This window comes from Zerene cesonia, chromosome 27 (assembly GCF_012273895.1).
Source record: "Zerene cesonia ecotype Mississippi chromosome 27, Zerene_cesonia_1.1, whole genome shotgun sequence".
NCBI lineage: Eukaryota > Metazoa > Arthropoda > Insecta > Lepidoptera > Pieridae > Zerene > Zerene cesonia.
The window spans coordinates 2575049-2593601 of NC_052128.1; the positions used below are offsets into that span (position 1 = coordinate 2575049).

The 18553-nt window shown below is 30.7% G+C and overlaps 2 protein-coding genes across 3 annotated transcripts in view; one reads left to right on the plus strand and one right to left on the minus strand.

The window, feature by feature from the left end:
* Positions 1-1320: 1320 nt before the first annotated feature.
* LOC119837475 lies at positions 1321-7266 on the minus strand. Its single transcript, XM_038363068.1, has 9 exons — positions 7059-7266; positions 6949-6977; positions 6776-6864; positions 6622-6710; positions 6428-6551; positions 5733-6317; positions 5366-5476; positions 4739-4913; positions 1321-4122 (listed from the first exon to the last, which is right to left on the minus strand). The coding sequence occupies exons 1-6, from the start codon at positions 7099-7101 to the stop codon at positions 6170-6172; spliced, it is 522 nt and encodes a 173-aa protein (XP_038218996.1). The 5' UTR covers positions 7102-7266; the 3' UTR covers positions 1321-4122; positions 4739-4913; positions 5366-5476; positions 5733-6169.
* Positions 7267-8823: 1557 nt separating this feature from the next.
* LOC119837311 overlaps positions 8824-18553 on the plus strand; it is a 36700-nt gene continuing 26970 nt past the window's right edge. Inside the window, exons 1-3 of one of the 2 annotated variants that reach the window (XM_038362830.1) lie at positions 8824-9245; positions 9957-10153; positions 10664-10702. In XM_038362830.1, the coding sequence (XP_038218758.1) occupies positions 10042-10153; positions 10664-10702 (151 nt within the window). In that variant the 5' untranslated portion in view covers positions 8824-9245; positions 9957-10041. The remainder of the gene's footprint in view (positions 9246-9956; positions 10154-10663; positions 10703-18553) is intronic. The other variant, XM_038362831.1, reaches the window with a different exon arrangement.

Here is an 18553-nt window from a genome sequence, read left to right on the forward strand (position 1 = left end):
TTTATAGACTAAGCTAGACCATAAATATGTCACAAGGCCCTCTTATAGACCGTTCCGAATTTATGTTCGGTTTAACAGTTATGGGGTCACGGAGTCACTATGGTGACTTTATGACCAACTATCAGGGAACATTCATTCAGTTGGTTTTATTTTTTGGGGGTTTACTTTCGATGTAAAGAAAAGTTGTAAAAATGAGTTTCCAGTATATACGGAAATGCGTAGGATACATATAGATATATCCTACGCCTGTAGCTAATAGTATCACATGACTTTTAATGATCGGATCAGTAATTCCTAAGGTTACCCCTCACGAACATACTCAGTTATAAACTTCATCATCGTTCAATCGTTCAACCTGTGGGTTGCAGGTGGTTAAAAGAACTACGTCGGTAAAAAATTTCGTAAATATGAAAAATGTAAAACAGAAAATATTTTAATTAATATGAGCGTCGTGTTAAAAATAAGGTTGAAAAATACGGGTAGGCATAGAGTATAGGCTACAATGTACTCTATTTTTATTGAAGGTAAATAACCCTGTTTAATTTCAACCCAAGGTGTAAATTAACTGCAGCGACGTAATCATTTATTTATTTTTTCTCAAATTTACAAAAATTGATTTTTTATGTATGCACTTATATAAAGTGATTCCTACATGTACTCCCTTCTCCCTTGATCGCATCGAACAGAATCTAACGGTTAATGTTATCAGGACCTACCACGATCCCCTCCATTATCGTGTTTGTGGAAGACCTCCGTCACAGGAGATTTATCATCCGACCCACATGTCACGCACGAACACCTAAGTACTTCAAACTTTAGCATGATATAAATACTGTAATATATATGATATACCATCAACACATGGCTTTGATAGAATATGATAAATAGCTTGTTCTATGGATACTTAAGTTCAAAATTGTTGCCTATTTATTCATTGTTTATTCAAATGTTGAAATGGTTTAAACAGAATAGCGAAGGAAACATTCAACATAAGATATTTTTATGATCGGATCAGTAATTCCGAATATAGATATGACAATTAACGGGGTCGTTTTATTAGGATAAACCGATTACCGACAAATGTAGGATTAATAAAAGAGGATGAATGATAAATAAGACAATCAATAAATTTTCAATTGCATTGTTTTTAGAGTCGTTGATGTTGACATTCATATTTCGTGATGATGTTAAGAGTGCTTATATTTTTCGGATACATTAATTTAGCAATATTTAATTTTTCAATATTGTTTTACCTAAAACGAATCTCGAAGCGAAATCCAAGCCTTTAAATTCCTTATAATACAATAAAAAACAACCAGATTTTATAAAGGCGTTTATTTAAAAATATGCTGAACACGTACACATTTTACTACTTAATCCTAGTAATTGCCTTACTCAAAATTCAAAAACTTCATCAGAATTATCCAACTAAAAGCTGCTCTGTCACACTCGCGCTTGCATCAACCATTTAAGAAGGAAAGAGACAGAACACCCATTAGTTGAACCTTGAAATAAATAAAAACACTAGTATTAAAAGTTCAGATCTCGATTCCTTTCAAACTCATAAAATTCTTTAAAACTGTATACAGAAAAAGTTAGGATAGACTTGCGTTAGAATATGTTAAAATGACTTATAATAATATTGACTTCGATTGAGGAAGTTGTCTACTCGCGGCCTAATTTATGTGCTTTTAAAAACTAAAGTTTATTTTGATTGAATCTTGTGTTTAAATTATATTTCAAATTTAGAAATGCAAAACTTTCAATTTAATATACGATTCAATTTCACAAATATTTTTAAATAATGTGACCATATTTTATTATGCCTATATATATATTATTTAAAAAGTTTTTTATAAATTGCATACGAATACTATGACTAGTAATATACACCGTAAATGCATATCGTTTACAATACTTTGGCAAATGTATCATTACCGTACATTACATAGGTACCAAATTGAATACAGGGGAAAAATAGAAATCTTATTAAGATAATATTAGATATATCGTAAAAATTTCATTCGTGGCCACACTAAGGCACAGCATACACACATTTATCAATGACGTCATAATTTATAAATACTCTCCCCATAGTAAATACATGGTCTAGAATTGACACAATATATCAACAAAACACCGCGAGCAATATATAAAAATAATATCGTTGCAAAGGTTTACACATATTGCATCATAAGATCTATCGAACAATAGTGTAAATGATACACACACACTGATAAATTATAAAAAAATTGAACCAATTTTAAAACCACACAAAAGCAAAAAACAAATTAGTATAATATTTACTTTAAGCGCTACCTACCCACTCGTCTATTTGAAGTCAGATAAAATAATGATGAAGTAAAATTAATGGCATGAAAAATAGGATAGTGGTAACACTGTTTACGAATATGGCTTGAGCTAGTTTTATAAAGTAACAATGGCATATCTTTGGGCAGTTTAAAATTTTTATTCCTGTACTTTTTATTGCAATGATATAGTCAAAAGTATCCTCTAGACCATGCAATAATATACAAGAAAACATACATGTATTAAGAAATTAATATAATATCAATATGAATATAGAATGTATACTTATTATTTAGGTGCTTGTGAACTTTCTAGAGTTAATTACAAAAATTTATCGATGGGTTGGCTGACATGAGGTGAAAATGCTTAATACAACTACATCAATTTATTGACCAAGACAAATTAAATGTTCTATTGTTATGATAAAACTATCTTTGTACTAAGTCTACAAATGTTTATTTTAAAATAAATTAAGAAGCAAATGCTTCAATACAACACAATTTGATTAGAGTTACTAAAATTTTTATCAAACGATTGATATATAAATATTATAAACATAAATTAATTGAATAAGCTGTTAATATTTAACTAATTTTTGCCTAATATAAGGTTTTATAAGTTTTCATGGGATAAATGCACTATAATTTTAACTACACCTACTTGCTTAATAACGATAATTTTAAGGAACTACGAATTGTGAGAAGTTTCTAAAACTTTAATTCTCTAAGAATATTGACAATACTCTTAAGCATAATACTCGTTGACATCATTTTATAAATAATGATTATTTGGACAAGACATGACTAGCATCTTAATGTATAATATAATTTATTATGCAAATACTAAACTTTCATTAGTTGTTATTACTGGACTCAACAGTATGTATCTTTAATATTTAGATAAAACTACCAAAACGCTGGATATAAGAAATTGCACATTTCTGTATTTATGTTCACTTTTTACAATATTAAACTTATAAACATTGTTAATTAATAAACTCTAAATCTTGAACCAAAAGTTATTGTAATTTCCGATAATAGGATAGAAGAATATATGACAGGTGGATTCTTATACTATACCACTTACTTTATATTTTGTGCCTAAGACAGTTTTACATTGAAATTCCTATATAAGTTTAAATATTATACAATATAAAATAACAATAAATCCAACTCAATATGGAATTATAATGTAAGAAAGGATTCAGTAAGTTTGTTTTAGTATAGTTTCTACAAAAAACCTACATTTTTGGAATCTATCACCAATAACTACTTAGCAAGTCTTACTTAAAGGATTGAAGATTTTAAAAGACAATACTTATTTCGTTATAGGCCGCAAATTTTACTTCTTGTAAATGAAACAATACAGCTATCCAAACTATCCAATCAATACACAAATAAAATTTCTTAGAAATATTACAATCAATATTTATTTTATCACAATCACATACTTTAATATACTACAAATGAAATAGAAAAAGTAGGTTTTCAGTTCATATTTTAGAATGACAATTACAAAATTACTCAAAAGTAATTATACACACAGAGTATAGAGTATAGAAAAGTTACAATTACTTATTTCTATTTTAGAATTTTTGACGTTCTCTCTAGTGTGATGTTAAAATAGCTCTTTCTTTGGACATATCGTAAGGTACAGTATTTAAGATATACAATACACATTTCGAAATATAAGACAGTAGAAAACCTTTTAATATACATAATCATTTATGTTAAATAAAACAATTGGCATGACATGCTTACTCACTTGTGTGGGTCAAAAATAAGATCCAGAAACCCAAACATACCTGTGGCTCTGTAAAAACATTAAATTATATATTAATAAAATATTGGATATAGCAATAAAGAGCATGCCTATATTTTGTGACACAGGAATCACTACAAAATACAGTTAACAATAGCACTAAACCCTGTATAAACACAATTTCAAGTACATTTTTAATTTATGTAAATTGCCATCAAACTATGTTAATCATTTTCAGTTGAATATAATAACTATTACAATTACGACATTTTGCTACATTTACATACAATTTTTTAACATCTTAGAGCCTCCAGATTAAACTGTCCCATATTCTTATAACTAGACTAGACCAAATTAAGCTGTAATGTGGATGAAAGGTGATACAGAACTACCCCAATTCTTGCTTGAAGGTCAGTAATCAAATAGATTCTCACTAATATTACAAATTACAATTACGATTTAATGCAATTAATTGCAAGAGTGTCTTCGTTTATCTTTTCATGTCACAACTAAGCAATTAATAATGTTGAAGGATTATTGTGACTTTCACAGTGAGGAGGTTATAGTGAAATAGATTACTTTTTACATCAGTGAAATATCTAAATCTTATGGGAATTATCTTTAACGGAACTGGGGAAAAGACAGGCAGAGAACTAGTAATACTTACCTAGCAAACATAGTAATCCATTCAGAGCACTATAGCAACATCTGGTATCATAATAGTACAGTTTTCATTTGCATGCGGCGACTGGCAAGTATTCCTTGGTTTAAGTTTTTCTAGATCAACATTGACATTCTTTTTCTTTGCTAATTCCAATATATAATTCCTCATTTTCATGTCACTGGAATTTATTTCAAATGGATAAAATAAAACAGTATTAAGAAATATCCCTTTGTCAGTGGTCCTAGTAAGCATATACTATAATAACTTCATATTTATTATGTTATAATATATTGTAATTATGACGGATAAATATTGGAAGGTATGTTCAAAGACATTTTCATAAAGTCAACCTCACAGTATCTTAGTTTATACTAGTTGCTTGTCCCGGCACAGCCCTGGTATTAAGATTCCTATTTTATCCCGAGGGAGCATTTTATCGGGATAGAAAGTATCCTATCACCCAAGTCAGCTCTGTCTGTGTGCCAAATTTAATAAAAATCCGTTCAGTAATTTCAGCGTGACAGACAAAGAAACAAACTTTCACATTTATAATATTAGTGTGATTTGTCACTCATATGATTTCACACAATATGGAATAATAGTACTTACTAAATACCAAAATAATTTTACCTCAACTTCATACAAAAACAGCAGAGACAGCAAACAAACGCCAACATCAGAAAAGCTCCTAAAGTTGTTATCAAGTAGTCAATGCCACTTGTATCAGTCATTCTTCCAACACTAAAAGAAAGAATATTAAAATAATACTAATATTCCAAGACTACGTAAGAAGAATATCCCAGAAATCATTAAAATCCACTGTTTTATTCAAAGTTGAGTTTGCAAAAAGAAAAGACTAAAACCATAATTATGAAGGAAAATTTATTTAAATTTAAAAAACTATCACTTAATTTATATGTACTCAAAAACATTTGAAAAATTAAATAAATTCGACATCTAAAGAAATGTTTTCTTATTTATAAAATTACATACTTACTATATATCTAATTCAGGCTTTCATAAGAAGTCTTACATATAAAGCATTTAAGTTTGAAGATTTAAAAACACTTTCATTGTAAATTATTTAACTTCCTTACTAATTCAAAACATTGAGAATACCCATAGTCTTCATATTTCAGGTTTTATGAGATTATTGATTGAATTTTCATGATTGTATTCAATATGAATATCAATTGTCAAATGTCATTAGGTGACAGGTGTCATAATAGAGTAACATAATGGCAATTTTTTATTATACCTACATTGGTGTTAATACAAGTCTATTGAAATGAAGTAGGTGAATGATTTATTTATCAATGACAGCTTTCGGTCACTCCGCAACAAAACCAGATCCAAATTACGGAGGCGATAATAAAAGACATGACACATTAAGCAAAAATATTTATCAAACTATATGGAAATTAAATTAATATATTAAACACAATACACTCCTGCGTTATCCACAATTATATTGCAGCTTTCTCCTGATTGAGGAGGCGATTTCCGTGGCAATTTTTTATAGCGGTTCTCCCTTTTTAATTTAGCCGCCAATGCATCAACATCTTTTTTTAAGCGATTATCCCTGAAACAATTTTATAATGTATGTAATTTTGAATGTAGTTAATATCCATATTTTTTTATTGAAATCACAAATAACATAATGCAATGATTTAAATAAACGAATTTTCTTACATATAATTTATGTGACAGCAATAAAAACACGCCGAGCATACACATATTCCAGCACATGCTGCAAATATAATTACTGATAATATTACATGATTAAATACTCTGTTTGCCTCCGAAATGACGCTTTCTGAAAAAACAAAATAATTTCATTTAATGCTATATGGAAAGCTACACTATTTAATCAAAATTTCACATACCTTGTGTATTATATTTTTCAGTTAGTGTTTCCAAAAGTAATTTTACATTTATATCACATTCTTTTGTAGTTTCATTGTAATATAGCACACTAAAACAACAACTTCATTTTAATACAAATAAAAAAGCAGCTTTTACATAATTGTTGATACGTACGCTGAATATATGTCGCATCCACACTTTTTGTTACATTCGTCAGGGCTAGAAATGCAGTCACCATGTTCACCACAATCACTGTTATGTACCTTGAATTGTATAACTTTATTAATTGAAAGAGTCTTTGCATAGACACAACAACACAATATTTAACGGAGAAATAAAATACATACTAATTTTGAATCAGAAGAGGAGACCGATGCTATTTAAATATGAAAATACAATATTTTAATAGGAATGAAAACACAAAAAGGTTATAAACACACAGTATCCAAAATCTTACACAATAACAGAAGTAAACAAGTCCCTACGAATTTAATATGCATTATTTAACTATTTTATTTAAACCATTCGCTAAAAAACTGGCGTAACTACATGTATTCAAACCAACAATCAAATTTTAATGGCTTATTAATTAAAATAACTGTATCGTTAAATTTTTAGTCAGGAATACAAAAGCTCGGTATTCCATCTGCTAGACTAAAATAGTATGACCTCGTAGCAAATGACAGTAGGTAGGTAATTTATAACGAAGTCGAGCAACAGCTAGCGAATTGTAACTAAAAATAATTATCGTATTTAGACTGTAGTCTGTAGGAAACAAAAATGTCCAAGTTCATAAGTTCTGTCTCACACTATATTATGTGCATTTAAATGTAGATTACTATTGTTATGGAATAGTAATAACATGACGGAAACTTTAATGTAGCATCGATAAGTCTGACTAGTATATATATATATATAAAATAAAGATATCTATGTCGTTAACCTTTTCACCTTATGACAATTTTTTACGAAACGAATGTCGATGATAATCCGCTCCCGCATAATATGCATACCAAGCTTTGGCAACGGAATACCATGATTTAGAAAAATCTGTATGATCAATTATTTAATTATTTACAATAATATACAGATGGAGTTTCTTTGTTTGTCTGATTGTTTGTCTCGGGAACTACAAGACCTATTTCAAAATTTTTTCACCGTTGGAAATGTGTTTTATCTTTTACCTTGATAGCTACTCTTACTTTTTAGTATTTAAATGTGTACTTGTTTGTATCTTTCACGCGTCGCGACGGAGCGAATCTATGTTATGATTTTTGTGTCTGGAGATAGATATTAGACCTAGACCTCGGAAGGAGTCATTTATGTTATTTTTTCTACGGAGAAACATGTCGTATTCCGATAGGAAGATGAAAGATCCACTGAGATTCGCATTTGAATCACTTCAGAATTTATAAATTCCGATAGGTGGCGCTATATTAAAAATGTGATATGTAGGACAAGTGTTCGTTGTATTCGTTGACCACGCGAGCGATGTCGCGGACAATAACTATATTTAGTACGCTTTATATGTATCACAGATAAAGCCTCAGTGGATTACCAGTATAACACAAAGTAATAACATTGTCTTCAGAGGCTTACTTCTCAAACATAATCACGTCCATCTATTTACCTTTTGGATGCAATGTGGGTTTTCATTTTTTATCGCTATTATAATAGTTAATACTGAGACTGATTTTAGAATCCCCGAGATTTACAGTATTCAATATTTTATTTTTAACTGTATTTTAATCTTTTTCCGCTTTTTATATGACAGCATTATTTTTCATTTTAAGATATTTAGTTTTTCGTTGAAAGTGCACAATTAATATGCAAGCACCATATGTTTATTAGGTTAAAGGTACACACCTAATCTATTATAATTAGAGTAATTACTCAATTAAAATTAAATCAAAGTAACTTTTCATTTGAGCAATTAAAATATCTAATTTTTAGTGATATATCATTGAATTACTTTCAAATTTCTTTAAAGAGCGGTTTCCGAAATAACATGAACTTACTGTAGGTACTATCACGCATGTATGAACAGTGGAACGTAAACGAATGTTACGTCGAATTTTTCTTTGAATTAGGTACGCAAAATGCACCATTAGTTTATGGAAAATTCACTTTAAATCATAAACTCTTTTAAATATATTTTTTATGAAATTTATCATTTATTAGAGAGCTGGCAACCCAGGTTTGTCAGTCAAAAACCAGTTTATTTACTGATCACATTCAGTAGGAATTCACGACGCGAGTGGTTGTCAATTGTAACTGAATCCGTAGGTATTCCCGTTAAATTCATTGTTCGTGTGTAACCAACCAAATGAAATATTAAATATTGTTAGCATTCGGTGATATTATTTATCGTAGTAGTGTGACCAGAGTTACGCATAATATAACAAAGGTGAATAATGAAACGTTTGTCACAAAACTAAGGCTTTAGCGGTATTTTCATAAAGGTGTGTCGTTGTAATTTGAAATAGTGAGTGAACCTTGTGCATTCACGTGAAAACAAGTGTTATGTTACTCGCATTTGAATGCACTTTATTAAGATGTTATGTTATCTAAATTAAATTTTGAAGTTAGTTGCATACTCGACTGAACAGCGTGTGATTTCACAGCGAATGCTCCCTCGACAAACGTGAGTAAAAGTTATATCTAAATAACTGTAATGTAGTTTAACTTATTGAACATTGCATGCTTGAATAAGCAATTTAATAGAAGGAAAGAAATTGTTAAATATATTCACTCCAGTAAGATTTCAAATGGAAATGACTTGGTCTTATTGGAATATTATCAAAACTTAATAAATGTTTTGATGCAAAATTTGCATACAAGACGTGCGGCATGCTTGTTTCATTAGGAATCGAATGTAAAAGCTTTAGCCATGAGACATTCCATTGTATCAATAGTTCAATATCAAAACATTTACATATAAAACATTGTTAACATATTAAAGTTTGAATTAAAACTTTCTCAAAAAAGTTCTATTTCATCTTTCTTAAATTTTTAAAATGAAATGTTCTTGTGAATACAAACACGTAAAGTTATGTAACAAATAAAACTCAAATAAAAATAATAAAACCAAACTAAAAAAAAATAATAGCACAATAGTAAAGTATTTTTAAGTATATTGTACACTTATTTAAGATCAGTGACAGTGCAATAATTTGATGAGTATCGTTTTATACCATGTAGGATGTGAGGATATAATAATATCCTTACATATACTCTGCTTATGAGAAAGTCAGACATCAGTTGATTCTATCATTGAAGAGTGCTCTTTTAGGTTTTTAAACTATATGTTGTTTAAATTATCATATAATTTTATGACTTGTAATATCCTCCGCAGATGAGTGGAGCGTCATCTGTATTCCATCAGTACAGATCCTGATGCCTTCTAGAAGGTTCTACGAGTTTGGCTGAGACATGCAGTCATGGCCAGGGGCAAAACACTATACTCATTGGCGGTCGTCATACTTGGGTTTATGTGCTTTGTGGTTGGGGCCATAGCTGTTGGGTTACCCACTTGGGGATATTTTTATAGCTGTGAGTGTTTTAGAAATTTACATGCTTAATTTTGTTTTTCCATTAAGAAAATTTTGTTTTGCTTGTTGTTGGTTATATGTACTTCTAACAATGCTATTAGTCCACAATTTTCTATCACACTTTTTAAATGCTGTGAAATGCATGCGTTTATGTGAATGTTGACATATAATGATAATGAGGCTTATGTTTAAACATTACACATACATAGATTCTACTTGTTGAAATAAAAAGCAATTAAAAACATGGATACTATGGATGGATGGATATGTTGATGATGAATATAGAATATTTTAATTAATTACTGTTTAATTGCACTATTTAAATAACAACATTTACTCACGCTCAATAATGTACGTCTATCAACATTGTAAAATTAATACTTAAGTATCCTGCCATTTAGTAATATCACAGAAAATAGTGCAAAAGCTTTATATATAAATGCCAAATAACAATTTAATTAGTGTAAAATATGTAAGTAGATTGTATCAAAAATTAGACTAATTCTTTCAGATGATTCTGACATAGCACTCTCCCTGCAGTCATATTATTGTAAGTATAGTCACTAATCCTTTCATATAATAATCACCTATCACTAATTTTCAAATCTATGTTTTAATGATATATTAAATACTTACTAGATTTCTCCACATAATTCCGGTTCCTAGATGTTTTCAGCATAAAATAATAATAATAATGTTTTTCCTATGTCCATTCTGGTGTCTCAAACTATCTCTATACCAAATTTCATAAAATCACTTCCCTGGTTTAGGCACAAAGAAAGACAGGAAGAGTTACGTCACTTTTATAATATTAGTGTTGATGTTAAAATGTCAATTACATATTATGTAGTTCTAGGATGAAATGTGTCTTCGTCAAATGTTCGATTATTTGGTGAATCTAAGACATATACTTAGTAATATAGCTGACCAGTAAAGCCTTTGTTTAGTCATATAATATTACTAGCTGCGTCCCGCGGTTTCACCCGAGTAAGTCCGTATCCTGTAGGAATATCGGGATAAAAAGTTGCCTATATGTTATTTCAGTTGTCCAGCTGTCTATGTACCAAATTTCATTGCAATCGATTCGGTAGTTTTTGCGTGAAAGAGCAACAAACATACACACACATCCTCACAAACTTTCGCATTTATAATATTAGTATTATAGTAATTAATAATTATAGTATTTTTTGGTAGTTTTTTAATTAAATGTTCTTTAAAATTCCGAATTATTATTGTTACTCTCGAGTGTTTACTAGTTTAAAACATATTAAATACAAATCTAAATTCGTTATCATCGTTCGTTTAAATACAAAACGTTAAAAAACCGGATTTATCAACGGAAGTTACACTCCCAAGCGAACTAGGGCGAGCCGTGGAATCTGCCATACTTGCATTGTCTTACTTTTACCTTTCTAAAGCCCTATCTCGAGATTAACGGGAAATGGATCGCTTTTTGTGTACGGTAAACGTTTTGATAGTCGTGCGCAGATCGACACGATAATAATAGGTAGTGGTAGTTCGGAAATGTTGAAGATTGCACAGGAAAATTGTATTTATGTCCAGTGATAGTTTAAGAAAATCTAGCTTGAAAATCGATCTAATTAATAAGTTTAATTTCTCTCATACCATTTTTATAATTTTATACTACAACCTAAACATTTACAAAATGTTTGTCTATACCACGTCCCTCCAACTTGAACACAAAACGATTTACCGTTTAAAACTTATTCGCGTTTATCGCGCTTGCCATAAAAGCGTAACACGGAGTTGAAAAACATTTGGCATTCTTTTCGCGCGTTTTTTTTTTTGTATTTTCGAATTTATCATTCTCATGCCCACGTTCCATGGTGCATTTTAAAATCTGGCCCGCCCGCCAAACAGTTCGATGACCCCGAGACCTTTGTCACAAAACTTGTAGATGTACCAGTGTTGCGCTTATGGAGTTGCTTTTAGATACCGTACGTTCAACTTTGGTGATATATTAAAATCCGGATTCTGTGTATATGCTTCTCGTTAATGCGTCTGTTGTCCAAAATTTTATGAGAACTTTGTTGTTAAATATTATGCCGACAATTTATAAAAACGTAGCCTGAGATATAAATATTCAATGTCTATGAATGATAATTCATGTTTATTCTTTTTACGATATTCTATTACGTGTCTTAATTGAAATTTAGTTTGAGATATACACATTACATTTACATAGGTATATGCTTTTACGATATATATACACGATTAAACATACGAGCGATGCCCAAAGCTTGAACATGTTGCTATTGTGTGCATATTCTCACGCGGAACCAGAAATGCGTATAATATCATCGTATTAGTCATCAAAAAACCTAATTCTCATATTAACTTGCATGGTAATGGACAAGAAAGCTAGTCTCATGGGAACAGAGAGAGCTAAATACTATACTAATGGCGTAATTTCTAACGCTACAACTAGTTACACATCATCCATTACAAATATCGATTAAGCTTTTCTAGCTTCATACACAGTTATCTCATTAATATGTACCGCCTACGTGGTATTGGGAAGGAGATGTGACAAAAAATAACCTCAAATTGATCTGCTTATATTGTAATAATAAAGGCTAAAGCGTAAATAAGTAAGGTTTTGCGTGTTAGCATCGCGCGATTTATCTCGTGCTGTTCCATATCAATGGTATAAAAAATATAAGGTCGGTAATGAATTGTAGGAGGACGTTGAACCGATATTTTGTAAAATCCAAGAAGACACAATACTATAGAATTCTCTTTCAATAATTTAATTGCACGAACTAAATCTTAAGCGCGATTTCAACCTTGTTTTCTAATTTAAAAAAAAAACCTGGCTATGTGTATAAAGGGAGTCCTGTAAAATTACATCTCTGGAATAACAACAGTATAAGTAGCTAGTTATAATAATATATTAATCGCACAGATACCTAAAACATGGTTGACGTAGGGAGCTTTACAGTTATAAGATATGGTTATAATTTCTTAATTTTTAGCTGCTTAGGTAGTATCTACGTAGGAAGAATATATATAATAACTAGCTGCGCCCCGCGGTTTCACCCGCGTAAGTCCGTATCCCGTAGGAATATCGGGATAAAAAATAGATGTTGGCCGATTCTCAGACCTACCCAATATGCTTACCAAATTTCAGAGGAATCGGTCAAGCCGTTTCGGAGGAGTATGGCAACGAAAACTGTGACACGAGAATTTTATATATATAGATTAACCAACGGAATACAACTAATCTCGCTATCTCGCTCAAAACGATAGAATAAACTGTGAATCTTACTGTCACGAAAAAAGGTGCTAATTTCAATGTATATTTTGTACAATACACCTCTTGAATTTTTTCAACTGACGTACCAAAAACGAAGGAGGTTCTGTATGTTTTTTGGCTTTGTTACTCCATAACTTCTTGGTTTTTCAAACGATTGACGTGATTCTTTTTGTGTTTGATTATGGTGTAGATTTGTTACCATTTGTTACCATTTTCAAATTCGGAACCTTTCCTCACAAATGTCGGTGAGCTTTTTTGTAGAAGAGAACTATATCATTAACGATCTTTTAATAGGCAATTATGCATATAATTTTTTATAGTACCTACGTCAATGTATGCAATAGTTTGATAGAATAGCAGATTATGTCCAAGCAAATGGAGAGTAGAATACGCTATCTGTAATTGCATGCATTGTTGTTAAATATCCTACTGTTTGGATGTCGAAATATTGGTCAATAGTCATAACTCAATGCAGTTAAAATGTTCCTCGATACAGATACGTACTGGACGTTGCTTTTTGTCTAACTTTACCAACAAAATAAACAATTCTTTTTCTTATCTGCTTATATAACGGATAGATATGACTTCACAGCAATTACTCTAGCTATTATATGTACGTATTTCATTGAACTAGCAACAAATATGATATAACCATAGACTTGCTAATTTTACTTGTGAACCACACAATAACCTAAAATACTAAGGAAGGTAGATACTCATTCAAATAAAAATAAGTTTTGATGTAGGTACTGTTTTTTTATTCAATTTACAACTTTCGATTCTCGTGTAATACACACAGATAATTAATAATACTTATTTAGAAGTCAGCTATTAGAAACACTCGTAATTGTAGGGAATTTTAATGTAATTGTACTATTTCTATTCCTATACTATTTATTATAATAATACTTTTACGCAAGCGCGAGTTTAGTTATTATTATATGACACCCGACTGTCGAATAGAACAGATAAATGTTCTTCTCTTAATCGACTTTTTATTGTTTAAATTTTCTCCAGAAACAAATGTATAAATGTATAAATAAATCCCGCTCTGGTAAAGTGCGTACCTACAGCGTGATGACGATGCTATAAAATGACTGACAGTCACCGACCTCGGCTCGAGTTAGACACATAATGTAAGGAAAGCATTTTTTATCAGCCTTTGTTTTGAGATTAGTATTCAATCGCAGACGACAATGCAAAATGAATTGCGAACTTATTATTTGACACTTGATATATCAGCAAAAACACTACAAAAAGCGTTTGCTTTAGTATGATTTTTTACCGGTTTAATGACGATTTTTCAAATGTCGAATATTATATTAAACAACCATTTCAAAAATGTATTCTAATTGCCTCTCTTTTGACATGGTACAAGTGACATTTTAAATTATTCCGTAATGCTTTACTGGGTGGATAAGTTAAATAATAAATAAATAAATAAAAATCGATTATTTAGCAAAAATACAAAGATTCAACACAAATCAAACACGACGGTCGCCTCGACTAGAAATAAACCTGTGCTAGAGACGACCGACGCCTTCTCTAGACCTAGCCATCATTCCTAAAGTCAGACACAAGTTTAATAAAGTTTTAACCAAAATCTGATTATCCCTTAGTTTCTCATTTTTATTTGAGTATCAATACATTGCCTAAAAATTGTAGTTTAAAAAAATGAATCTTAGTGCGCAATTATTTTTATGACTCAAGAAATTATATATAACTAGCTGCGCCCCGCGGTTTCACCCGCGTAAGTCCGTATCCCGTAGGAATATCGGGATAAAAAATAGATGTTAGCCGATTCTCAGACCTACCCAATATGCTTACCAAATTTCAGAGGAATCGGTCAAGCCGTTTCGGAGGAGTATGGCAACGAAAACTGTGACACGAGAATTTTATATATATAGATAAAAATAATTTATATATAATAATATATTATTAATTAATGAATAATTTTCTATTCTGGTAAATACCTTAAGTACACACACCCACCTTAAGTACATTTAAGAACTGTGACGTCGTTGTACATACATAGGCATTAACCAACTCATTTCAAATAATATAAATATTATAATAATTCATCTCAATTGTCTGGTTTTGTTAAAAAGCCTGCTATTAAAGTTATGCTATTCGAAATGACACTTTACAATTCATAAGCTAATAATGAATAAAATATTCCATTAACCTATTCTGGTATAGCAAAGACTTTAAAAGGCGCCAATTGCTGTGAATCGATACCAACCATCGCATCGACTTAATAAAAAATTTACGCCGCGAATTTTACTTCCACAATGCAGTTTTATGTCTAGATGTGAACTAGGCTATCGGTTTACCGGCGCTTAGTAGAATCGTTAAAGTTATCGCCTTGCGTTTTACGAGTTATTGTTCAGTTGGTACACAGCAGAACTCACGAATGCATTGATGCAAAAGCACCATCCATTGTCAGTGCTTACGTAATTCAATTCTGGTGACTGCTTGACTGCTGATTTGTATGAAAACGTGATTTGGCCTTTTGGATGAGAGAAATTGTTGCGACATTGTGATCGAAGTGTGATGTCACGAATGATTAAAATCATGTCGAAGTCATTCAAATGATTATAAATAATTTGATTGAAATTACGCGATAACGAATGTTTCTTTTTCATAATGAAGGTTTTAGTTATGTATTTTACGTAATTTACAGGAAAAAATACAAACGAAGAAACACTTTCTCGTTATAATTTACCCAGAAAATATTATATTTCCTGATCGATTACCATGTAGTTCCACGATACTAGAAGTTTATAGGGCATTTTCATCTAAGAAAAACATTGTAAAAATTCCTTAGAAAATGTTATATTTAAACAGATATAACATAGTTGTTTTAGTAGTTTTTGCTTGATTTTAAAATTAGCGTGTTGTTGTTACCTGTAGGAGGTCACGATGTTTGCAATGAACGATGTAAAAGCAATGTAGCATTGTTTTGGAACCTTGTCGTTTAAGACAGTACATTTTATTTTTATTTCTATTCACATTTTTTTCCTGAAGGCGAAAGTAGAGGAGATTCAAACACTAATATTTCAACCACAGGAGCAAATTTTAATAGGACAACCCAAAATACCGACCTACTTCTTTAAATGTTATTTATTTAAAACTAGTTTCTAATACAATAAAACTGCTCAACTTTTCCTAAATCTGCCATTGTTCGCTACGATTATTAACCTTAAGAAATATCTCATATTGCAGGTGGCAGTACGTATATTTTAACATGTATAGATTTGTATATATTTAAAGATATCGATTTCTATGAATCACTTCTAGCTGTTGTCTGCAACTCTAGTGACATACTGAATATTGTACCAATATACATATGTACAGCGAACAGTTTGAATGCGTTATGTCCTACATACTAATGCGTGCAGTGACTAATGTCATGTTTTGATCAGATGGAAACAGCTATAAAAATGCAAGGATAATTTTTCCATCAATTTTAATTTGTATTTCACATTCACACAAATCTAACACTTACTTTCACATCTGTATTAGACTTGTGAAAATTATCTGTGAATTTTTTGTATTGATATACTTAAATACAATTTAAAAATACAGCTTAATTCTTGTTACAAGCTTTTGCCAAATATTAAACTCTCACAATGCCTGTGAAGGTTTCATACATCCTACATTATAATATGCAAACGCAGCGCAATCTAGCATCTCAATAGCTACGAGTATCAATGCATGTAAAGTTGGCATGAATGAGCCAATTAAAAGCGATATGAGTAAGAAAGCGGGTTGAAACATTTGAACCTCACAAGGTCGGACAATTGACATGTGACTCAGAGTTAATGAGGTGCAAATGTCCCACTCAGATTCTAGTATCCGTGCTTAAGGTAAGTAAAGGCTGTGGATGGAGGTTTTAATAGGAGAAAGAAGTCTCCTGTATTGTGCTTCAATATCGATTTCATTCTATTTTGTATTTATCGATTTATATAACTGTGGCTTGAATGCGATTTATATTGCTCGAATGTATTGTGTAGATTTCTTTTATTATGTATTATTGTTATAATTCAATCAGAAATTATTCGTCAGGGTTTGTTGAAGCACAAAACAATCCAATGTATATATGAATTTAAATCTCACATAAATGCCAATAATATTCAACATAGTTCAATCTTGTGATTTAACTAAAAGATCACTACAAAATTAAAACTTTCTCTTAAGAAGCAAATTTATACTGCCTTATACCTTAAAGAATATATACTCATTTGATAGTGTGTTGAAAACATGATGCACTGAATTTGATACGATATAAAAACATCACAAATATGATAAGAAATATATAAGATTCGTTCTTATTAATGGTTTATAGGTTATACAAATACCTGAATTTGTATAATACGAACCATTTACCCCGATCGTTGAAGGTGACACATCCTTGTTCGATAGCTTGTTAAAATCTTGCAAGCATAACAAACTGCCATTTGCGACAATGTTCTGTTGTCACTGGTCAACTGTTGATGCGCATAAACGATTGCAAATCATGTTTCTGTCATGTAACTAATCATCGATATATAGTTATCATTAATTGAAAGACACAACACGTCCGTTTATACCGTATTCGCTCTATTAGAGGTCTCCCTTACCGTTTATAACTCGTTTTAGATTGTTTGGTACATCTGTAAAAATAAATATACAAGTGAGTCTTTTGGGTTTATATAAGTATCGGCTCACTTGTTTTTATTCATCATCATCAGCCCACATTTGTTCCCACTGCAAGGACATACGCTGTTCCTACGAGTTATAAGTTTGTGATTAAAACCAACTCCATATTGTGTTTTCGGCTAACTCCTTAAGTACTGCATTATATATTCCGTTTATTTAATGTATCTACAAAGCAAATACGACGAATCACTTAAAAACGTATTAAAAATTTTGATTTTTCGTAAATAACTTTAAATATTCTCACAGTTTAAAACAAAAAAGAAACACGCTTCACCCATGAAATTATTGTATTGGCACCGATCCTGGATAATACAAAGTTTGTATGACAAACCGTGCATAGTGTGTCAAAATAGATTCTAAAGAGTCTAGGGGTCGGTACTATACCAATTACCAATATATGGATGAATCTAATAAAAGCGTGTT

What these genes read in the sequence shown, in the direction of transcription:
- LOC119837475 (XM_038363068.1), bottom strand. Translation starts at nt 7,101, where the DNA reads ATGCATATTAAATTCGTAGGGACTTGTTTACTTCTGTTATTGT. An exon ending in TTGTTTACTTCTGTTATTGT is followed by an intron (nt 6,978 to 7,058) that starts GTAAGATTTTGG and finishes ATATTTAAATAG; the next exon opens with CATCGGTCTCCTCTTCTGAT. An exon ending in TGCTGTCACATAAATTATAT is followed by an intron (nt 6,318 to 6,427) that starts GTAAGAAAATTC and finishes AAATTGTTTCAG; the next exon opens with GGATAATCGCTTAAAAAAAG.